The 10,000-nt window shown below is 42.7% G+C and overlaps 1 protein-coding gene across 3 annotated transcripts in view; it reads left to right on the forward strand.

The window, feature by feature from the left end:
* Positions 1-9,720, forward strand: part of LOC113815791 (serine/threonine-protein kinase Nek8) — a 48,866-nt gene extending 39,146 nt beyond the window's left edge. For all 3 annotated transcript variants that reach the window (XM_070130287.1, XM_070130289.1, XM_070130290.1), the window contains 5 exons: positions 1,314-1,436; positions 2,658-2,826; positions 5,285-5,513; positions 8,413-8,576; positions 9,557-9,720. In XM_070130287.1, coding sequence (XP_069986388.1) covers positions 1,314-1,436; positions 2,658-2,826; positions 5,285-5,513; positions 8,413-8,576; positions 9,557-9,712 — 841 coding nt within the window. In that variant the 3' untranslated portion in view covers positions 9,713-9,720. The remainder of the gene's footprint in view (positions 1-1,313; positions 1,437-2,657; positions 2,827-5,284; positions 5,514-8,412; positions 8,577-9,556) is intronic.
* Positions 9,721-10,000: the final 280 nt, after the last annotated feature.

A 10,000-nucleotide genomic window follows, 5' to 3' on the forward strand; every position in this document is an offset into this window, starting at 1 on the left:
GAACACTAAATAACAAAATAACTTAGTTGAATTTTTTGTCGACTAAATAACAAAATAACTTGGTTGAATTGTTTGTCGACTAAATAACAAAATAACTTGGTTGAATTTTTTGTCGACTAAAGAACAAAATAACAGTTGAATTTTTTGTCGACTAAATAACAAAATAACTTAATGAAAAAAATAACATCAAGGGACAGATCAGATCAAGATTAAAAACAACAACAAAAAACAAAGAAAAACAAAAGAAAACCAAAGAAAAGAAAGAAAAAAGGAAAGAAAGAAAAAACAAAAAACAAAACAAAACAAAAGAAAACCAAAGAAAAAGAAAGAAAGAAAGAAAGAAACGAAAGAAAGAAAGAAAAAAATCGACATATTCCCTATCCAGCGACCACCCACCTTCACCGACCTCATAAAAGATCTCGAAGTAGCCCTCCCCCCCTCCACCCCCCCACCCAACACCCTCACTCTCACCCTGCTTTTAAAACCTTCCTCCCTTCTCCCTCCCCTCCCCTCCACCCAACACCCTCACCCTCACTCTTCTTTTAAAACCTTCCTCCCTTCTCCCTCACCCGCCCCCCACCCATCACCCTTCTTATAAGACCCTTCTTCCCTTCTCCCTCACCCGCCCATTCGCCCTCACCCTTACTCCACCCCTACCCATCACCCCTCCAACCCCCCCCAACACCCTTCTTTTCAACCCTTCCTCCCTTCTCCCTCACCCCCCCATCCAACGCCCTTACCCCCTACACCCTTCTTTTAAACCCCTTCCTCCCTTCTCCTCACCCTTACTCCACCCCCATCCAACGCCCTTACCATCACCCTTTTATAAAACCTTCCTCCCTTCTCCCTCACCCGCCCCTTCTCCCTCACCCTTACTCCACCCCCTCCAACCCCCCCACCCAACACCCTTCTTTTAAAACCCTTCCTCCCTTCTTCCTCACCCCTCCCCTCCAACCCCCCCACCCAACACCCTTCTTTTCAACTCTTCCTCCCTTCTCCCTCACCCTTACTCCACCCTTCCCCCCCTCCACCCCACCCAACACCCTTCTTTTAAACCCTTCTCCCCCCATCCAACGCCCTTACTCCCCCCACCCCCAACCCCCCAACACCCTTCTTCTAAACCCTTCCTCCCTTCTCCCTCACCCCCTCATCCAACGCCCTTACTCCACCCTTACCCTCACCCTTCTTTTAAAACCCTTCCTCCCTTCTCCCTCCCCCCTCCCCTCCTCCCCCCTACCCATCACCCCTCCACCCCCCCCCCCCCCCACACCCTTCTTCTCCACCCTTCCTCCCCTCTCCCTTCTCCCTCGCAGCCTCTACGCCTCGCCCGCCCAGATAGCCAAGGGAGAGATCGTGAACTTGGCGAGCCTCCACTGCCAGAACCAGAGCATCTTCTTGGTCGTCGATACCACGGTGCCGCTGCCCAGGGCCGGAGTGTGAGTATGGAGTGGGGGGAGGGGAGTGGGAGGGGAGTGGGGTGGGGGGGAGTGGGAGGGGGGTGGGAGGGGGTGGGAGGGAGTGGGAGAGGTGGAGTGGGGAGTGGAGTGGGGGAGGAGTGGGTGGAGTAGGGGAGTGGAGTGGGGAGTGGAGTGGGGGAGTGGGGTGGGGTGAGTGGCGAGGGAGTATGGAGCGGGAAGAGTGGAGTGGGAGTTTGGAAGAGTAGGAGTGGGAGTGGAGAATATAGCAGAGAGAGAGAGAGAGAAAGAGAGAGAGATAGAGAGAGAGGGGGATAGGGGGAGTGACAGAGAGAGAGAGAGGGAGAGAGAGAGAGAGAGAGAGAGAGAGAGAGAGAGAGAGAGAGAGAGAGAGAGAGAAAGAGAGAGAGAGAGAGAGAGAGAGAGAGAGAGAGAGAGAGAGAGAGAGAGAGAGAGAGAGAGAGAGAGAGAGAGAGAGAGAGAGAGAGAGAGAGAGAGAGAGAGAGAGAGAGAGAGAGAGAGAGAGAGAGAGAGAGAGAGAGAGAGAGAGAGAGAGAGAGAGAGAGAGAGACATTAAGCTCTAACATAAGCGACTATTTTTTCTTTTATTTCGTCTACATTTTACTCACCCTTTTTAACAGCCATTTTAACGAATTTTCAAAGCCTGCTCTCCCTTAATTCCACCTATCATTTTACTTATTTTTTAACCCCGCTCTCTCTCTCTCTCTCTCTCTCTCTCTCTCTCTCTCTCTCTCTCTCTCTCTCTCTCTCTCTCTCTCTCTCTCTCACTCTCTCTCTCTCTCTCTCTCTCTCTCTCTCTCTCTCTCTCTCTCTCTCTCTCTCTCACTCCTTCCATCAACAGTATAATTTTTTTCGATCTCCCAATCTTCATTTAAGCATGTTAACCATTATTTTTATTTCTATTTTTATCCTCGCATTCCAACATTTTTTCTTTATTTTTTATTTTTTTATTTAATATCATTACTATTATTTTTACCCCTGCGTTCTCTCATTCATCAAGCACCTGTTTTTCTTTTCCATCTTTTTCATCCCTGCTTTCTCTCCCTTCCATCTTTCTTCCTCTTCTATTTATCCCCGAATTCTCATATTTTCCCCATCAAACCTAACGCATTTTATTTTAACCCCGCGTTCCCTCATTCCGTCACCTAACCTCACAAATCTTTCTTTAACCTCGCGATCTCTTTCTCTCCCCCCCCTCCCCCCTCCCCCCCCTTCCCACAGAGGCTCCGGCATGGACATGGGTAAAGCCACCTACCAAGAAGGAGGAGAGAGAGGAGGAGAACAAGGAAACAACAAGGAAAATAAGGAGATAGAGGAGGAGAGAAATATAAGCGACGACATGCGAATAGAAGCAGAAAAGGACGACCTCGAGATGGACACGATCGGGCCCGTGAGTAGAGACATATATTTTTATTTCTATTTTTTAGAAATTATAAATGGGTAGATAGGTAGAGAGAGATGGATGGAAAATGGGCAAAATATAGAGAAGATAGGTAGATAAAGAGGGATAAATAGGTAGATAGAGATGGATGGAAAGATGGGTAGATAGGTAGAGATAGATGGATGGAAAAATGGGTAAATATATAGAGAAGATAGGTAGATAAAGAGGGATAAATAGGTAGATAGAGATGGATGGAAAGATGGGTAGATAGGTAGAGAGAGATGGATGGAAAATGGGCAAAATATAGAGAAGATAGGTAGATAAAGATGGATAAATAGGTAGATAGAGATGGATGGAAAGATGGGTAGATAGGTAGAGATAGATGGATGGAAAAATGGGTAAATATATAGAGAAGATAGGTAGATAAAGAGGGATAAATAGGTAGATAGAGATGGATGGAAAGATGGGTAGATAGGTAGAGAGAGATGGATGGAAAAATTGGTAAATAAACAGAGAAGATAGGTAGATAAAGATGGATATATAGGTAGAGAGAGATGGATGGAAAGATGGGTAGATAGGTAGAGATAGATGGATGGAAAATGGGTAAATATATAAAGAAGATAGGTAGATAAAGATTAATTAATAAGTAGATAGAGATGGATGGAAAAATGGGTAAATGTATGGATAGATGGGTAGATAGGTAAATAGAAATGAATAGAAAATGGATAGGAAGGTAGATAAAGATAGGTGGAAAATAGGTAGATATGGAGGTAGAGATGGATGGATACACAAGATAGAAAAGTAGATAAGTAGATATGTACATGGATGAGTATATAGATGGATAAAGGGATGTATGGATAGATGGATAGGTAAGATAAATAAAGATGGAGAAAGAGATAAAAAAGACAACTTATCTGGTTTTCCAATTTCTGATTTCCAAAAGATTGAAAGTTAAAATCAGTGTGTATGTGTTACTTGTCTAAATAGTGTGTATGTGTGAATGTTTGTTTGTTTGCCCTTTTGTGAGAGAGAAAGATATAGATAGATAGGTAGATAGATAGATAGATAGATAGATAGATAGATAGATAGATAGATAGATAGATAGATAGATAGATAGATAGATAGATAGATAGATAGATAGATAGACAGATAGATAGGTAGAGAGTGAGAGAGAGAGAAAAGAGAGAGAGAGAGAGAGAGAGAGAGAGAGAGAGAGAGAGAGAGAGAGAGAGAGACAGAGACAGAGAGAGAGAGAGAGAGAGAGAGAAGAGATAGATAAAGAGAGAGAGAGAGAGAGAGAGAGAGAGAGAGAGAGAGAGAGAGAGAGAGAGAGAGAGAGAGAGAGAGAGAGAGAGAGAGAGAGAGAGAGAGAGAGAGAAAGAGATAGATAAAGAGAGAGAGAGAGAGAGAAAGAGATAGATAGATATATATAGAGAGAGGAGACAGACGGAAACAGAGCCAAAGGAAAAGAAAGAGAGAGACAGCGAGGAGAGACGAAATGCATCCCAAAAACAAAACAACAAACCCCCTTCATCAACCCCTCCTTAAACCTCCTTTATCACCCCCCTTAAACCTCCTTTATCACCCCCTCCTTAAACCTCCATTATCACCCCCTCCTTAAACCTCCATTATCACCCCCTCCTTAAACCTCCTTTATCACTCCCTCCTTAAACCTCCTTTATCACCCCCTTCCTTAAACCTCCTTTATCACCCCCTCCATAAACCTCCATTATCACCCCCTCCTTAAACCTCCTTCATCACCCCCTCCTTAAACCTCCTTTATCACCCCCTCCTTAAACCTCCTTTATCACCCCCTCCTTAAACCTCCTTTATCACCCCCTCCTTAAACCTCCTTTATCACCCCCTCCTTAAACCTCCTTTATCACCCCCTCCTTTATCACCCCCTCCTTAAACCTCCTTTATCACCCCCTCCTTAAACCTCCATTATCACCCCCTCCTTAAACCTCCTTCATCACCCCCTCCTTAAACCTCCATTATCACCCCCTCCTTAAACCTCCTTTATCACCCCCTCCTTAAACCTCCATTATCACCCCCTCCTTAAACCTCCTTTATCACCCCCTCCTTAAACCTCCATTATCACCCCCTCCTTAAACCTCCTTCATCACCCCCTCCTTAAACCTCCATTATCACCCCCTCCTTAAACCTCCTTTATCACCCCTCCTTAAACCTCCTTTATCACCCCCTCTTTAAACCTCCTTTATCACCCCTCCTTAAACCTCCATTATCACCCCCTCCTTAAACCTCCATTATCACCCCTTCCTTAAACCTCCATTATCACCCCCTCCTTAAACCTCCATTATCACCCCCTCCTTAAACCTCCTTTACCACTCCCTCCTTAAACCTCCTTCATCACCCCCTCCCTAAACCTCCTTTATCACCCCCTCCTTAAACCTCCTTTATCACCCCTCCTTAACCCCTTTCTCCTCTCTCTCTCTCTCTCCTCCAGGTCCCAGACTGGCTCAAGGCAGAACTCAACGAAGAGAGCGTCGAGTGGCCCGGAGGAATGAAAGAACAGAAGAACAAATCGCAGAACAACAAAGTCAAGAGAGGAACACAGCCTTCGAATGACCAAGGACAGAGAAACCAAGCTGGGAGGAATAAGAACAGATTTAGCAAGAGAAGCAACAACAGCAACAGCGACAGGCAGGGTAGAGGGGCGGCTAAGAAGAGCGAACGTGAGTTTGTTTCTTAGACGATATGTAAAAATAAAAAAAGGAGAGAAAAAATATGGATGGAGAGGAATCTGTAGTTAATATTATCCTTTTTTTTTTTTTTTTTTTTTTTTTTTTTTTTTTTTTTTTTTTTTTTTTAGAAGCACGGCGGTTGGTTTACGCTATGATCTCCCTTTTCCTCTTCCCGTTTTCGTCTTTTCTTTCACTTCTTTTCTTTTTCGTCATTTGGCTTTCCTCCTCCCTCCCTCCTCCGTGCTTTTTCTTCTCCCTCTCTCTCCCTTCCTCTTTTATTCCTTTTCATCACCTTTCCTTCTCCTTCCTCTTTCATTCCTTTTCATCTCCTCCCATTCCTTTCCTTCTTCTCTCTCCCGTGTATTTGCTTCTCTCTTCCTCTTTCATTCATTCTCCCTCTCTCTCCCGTGTCTGCTTTTCCCTTACTATTTCATTCCTCTTCATCTCCCTCTCTCTTCCATTCTTTTCCTTCTCCCTCTCTCTCTCTCTCGTGTCATTGCTCTTACCCTTCCTCTTTCACCTCCCTTTCATTCCCCTTTCTCTCTCTTCCATTACTTTTTCCACTACCTTTTCCTTCATTTGTTTTTTTTTTTTAATTCCCACATCTCTTCTTTAGAAATACTATTGCTTATGTATCGTAGTTACTGAGTACATTAAGTAGATTCCTCCTCTTATTATTAATAATTTTCTTCAATATTCCCATGTTCTCATATTTCATCTTCGCCTCTCCTTCATGACTATTATTATCGTAGTAGTTATTTTCATTTTTTAAAGAAATAAAACTGTTGAAATGACCAGCAGTGTTTCAGAGAATATATATATTTTCTCGTGCTATTTGTTTTTTATTTGATGTACTTGTATTAGATATATACCTTTTTTATGTCGTGCCCGCTATAGAATGCCCTTTTCCATGCTGTATGCTGTAGTTTGAAGTATGCTAACAATTTAAATATGCTGTAGTTGTAGTTTTTTTTATAATTCTTATGTTTGGCAATCGTATCTTCTTTTGCTTTCAGACTAAATGCTGTCAAAATCTTTTCACTTTAAATATCTTGTATTTTTGTTTCTCTCTAACTGATGTTACACCTACAATAAAAATAAGCAGTTATGTGTTTTTCTATATATCTTATACCATGTTATTTAAGTGGATCTTGATATGTGTATGTGGATTTTGGTGTATGTGTAGAGATGTGTGGATGAAACACCTACATCGAACCAGAATGTTTTTTTTACACTAAACTTTTAAATTATTCGAAGTATATTTGTATATTCACACTGTATAGGATTTCTCTCTCTCTCTCTCTCTCTCTCTCTCTCTCTCTCTCTCTCTCTCCTTTACTCTTCCCCTTTATCTATTCTTCTGTTTGTCTGTCTCTCTCTCTCTTTTCTCTCTTCTCTTCTCTTCTCTCTCTCTCTCTCTCTCTCTCTCTCTCTCTCTCTCTCTCTCTCTCTCTCTCTCTCTCTCTCTCTCTCTCTCTCTCTCTCTCTCTCTCTCTTTCTCTCTCTCTCTCTCTCCTCTCTCTCTCTCTCTCTCTCTCTATCTCACACACTCACTCTCTCCCCTTCTCTATATTTCTTGATGTATTTGTGTATGTTTTGCCTCTGTATGTATGTCTATGAATACAAGTGCACATACAAATAGATACACATGCTAAACCACACGCACACATTCACTCATACACAGGATGTATTCAAACCGTATCTATTTATGTCACTGTATGTATGTATGTATGTAAATGTGCGCTTGTGTATGTATTGGAATCGCCTAAAAGTATACACGACATGGGTGTAGTACATTTCACACATACCCAGATGTACACTAGAGTAAGTATGTTACATATTTTTACTTGAATCTAGCACATCATACACTCGCCATGGTCAAGGGGGGGAGGGGGGTAAAGTATACACATCATAATAATTTAGTATATCGTTAATACACCTATATTTTACTAAAAAGGTAATTATTATTATTATTCTTTAGATGTTCCTTAACGTTCATTAAAGGTGCTGTCACACTAGCACTTTTTCCGTCATTTTTTTTTTTACAATTTTATTTAACATCAATACAAACATTCTCGAATATAACTCTTGATTTGAGTATGTTTGGCTGAAAAAGTTGACGGAAAGGTTAGCAGACGGAAACGATCATTGTCGTCTGTCTGGAAAATCGACAATTCGCTCAAAAATGGACAAAATTTCAGAAAATTGTCAAAAAACTGACGGAAAAAGTACTAGTGTGACAGGACCTTAAGTTAGATGAATGACTTACAGCTTGTCTCATTTTTTTAAAAGATGTTCCTTAACGTTCATAAAGTTGAATGAACGACTTACGACTCCTTGTCTGATTAACCTTATGCCTTCGATTTAATTTGTTTAATTTCCTTTTTTCGCTTTTTTTTTTATTCGTCTTTTCTGGTTTTCCTTGATTTGGTAAGTATATTCTTTGTGAAATTTGAAATAAACTGTTCTGAAGCTGAATTATCTTTTTGCACAGTGATAGTTATTTTCTCTCTCTCTCTCTCTCTCTCTCTCTCTCTCTCTCTCTCTCTCTCTCTCTCTCTCTCTCTCTCTCTCTCTCTCTATATATATATATATATATATATATATATATATATATATATATTTATATGTATATATATATTCTTAAGTCTTTCTTATAAAATTCTTATGTGGAAAAAAATCTTTATCTTCCTTTCACTATTTTCGTTCCGTTGAATACAAACCAAAATGGAGCCGAAATTCTAATTACCTCCCAAAAGGCTTTTTCCTTTACAATTATGACTATATAACCCCCTTAAAAAAATCAACAATTAGATAAATAAATGAATAGATAATTAAATTAAACTCTTGCCTTGTGACCCCATGACCTAATGTGACCTTGCCTACGCAGAGCCTTCGGTGGAGCCAGCGAGGTCACCCTTTGTACCTACTTCTGAGTACGAGGCGAGACCTCCACCCAGAAGGAAGCACGCGAGGGTTCAGCGGCGCAGGAGCAGGGGAGAAGCGCCCCCTGTGAGTGACATGGTCGAACAGGAGGCCAAGAAACTGGCGAAGGTTAGTTTGTCTGTCTCCGTCTCTGTCTGTCTGTATGTCTCTCTCGTTGTGTGTGTCTGTGTCTGTCTTTCTTTCTCTCGCTGTCTGTTTTTCTCTCTCTCTCTCTCTTCCTCTCGCTCTCTCTCGCTGTCTGTGTCTGTTCCTCTCTCTCTCTCTCTCTCTCTCTCTCTCTCTCTCTCCCTCCCTCCCTCCCTCCCCCCCTCTCTCTCTCTCTCTCTCTCTCTCTCTCTCTCTCTCTCTCTCTCTCTCTCTCTCTCTCCTTCTCTTTCGCTATCTTTGTCTGTTCCTCTCTCTCTCTCTCTCTCTCTCTCTCTCTCTCTCTCTCTCTCTCTCTCTCTCTCTCTCTCTCTCTCTCTCTCTCTCTCTCTCTCTCGCTCTCGCTCTCTCTCTCTCTCTCTCTCTCTCTCTCTCTCTCTCCTTCTCTTTCGCTATCTTTGTCTGTTCCTCTCTCTCTCTCTCTCTCTCTCTCTCTCTCTCTCTCTCTCTCTCTCTCTCTCTCCTTCTCTTTCGCTATCTTTGTCTGTTCCTCTCTCTCTCTCTCTCTCTCTCTCTCTCTCTCTCTCTCTCTCTCTCTCTCTCTCTCTCTCTCTCTCTCTCTCTCTCTCTCTCTCGCTCGCTCTCGCTCTCCCCCCTCTCTCTCTTTAATATTAATCATAACTTCAGTAGGAAATACCTATTCTAACTTTTGAAATATATTCGACAAAGTATGCATTATTTCTAGACTTACACATCTAGAATCGTTACTTCTTTTGAACTAATATTCAACATAGTATGGTAGTATGAATAAACAAAGTCCATTTCTTTATAAATATTCATGAGAGAGAGAGAGAAAAAAAAAATCAGAATAACAAAAGAGAACCAAAATAAAAACCGTTTTTTGGAAGTGACCCCCCCCCCAAAAAAAAAAAAAAAAAAAATCAAAGATATCACAATGGTCCACCAAACCACTTCACTTCCTTATCGCCTTATCTCATCTCCAGGAGAAGGAAGAAGCCCTGAACCAAGAGATAGAGAAACTCCGCTCAGAGCTCTTCCGCCAGCAGGAGATGCAGCAGAAGATTATTGATGAGAAGCTGCAGGAGATGAGAGCCGGGGAGAAAGGAGACAGGGACTCAGCAGTGTGTTGTTTGATGTAGAAAAAGTGAGAGGAAGGAAGAGGAAGGAAGAGGAGGGAGGTGTGGGGAGGAGAAGGAGAAGGAGGGAGGAAGGAGAAGAGAACGAGGGGGAAGAGGTGAAGGATGGAGGGAGGAGGGAAAGGTGAAGGATGGAGGGAGGGGTGGGGAGGAGAGGGAGGGAGGAGGGAGAGGAGAAGGAGAAGGAGGGAGGAGGTTAAAGGAGGAAGGGGAGGGAGGGGTGGGGAGAGGAGATGGAGGGAGGCGTGGGGAGAAGAGAAGGAGGGAGAGGTGAAGGATGGAGGGAGGGTG

Source organism: Penaeus vannamei, chromosome 15, assembly GCF_042767895.1.
Source record: "Penaeus vannamei isolate JL-2024 chromosome 15, ASM4276789v1, whole genome shotgun sequence".
In the NCBI taxonomy this organism is placed as follows: Eukaryota; Metazoa; Arthropoda; class Malacostraca; order Decapoda; family Penaeidae; genus Penaeus; species Penaeus vannamei.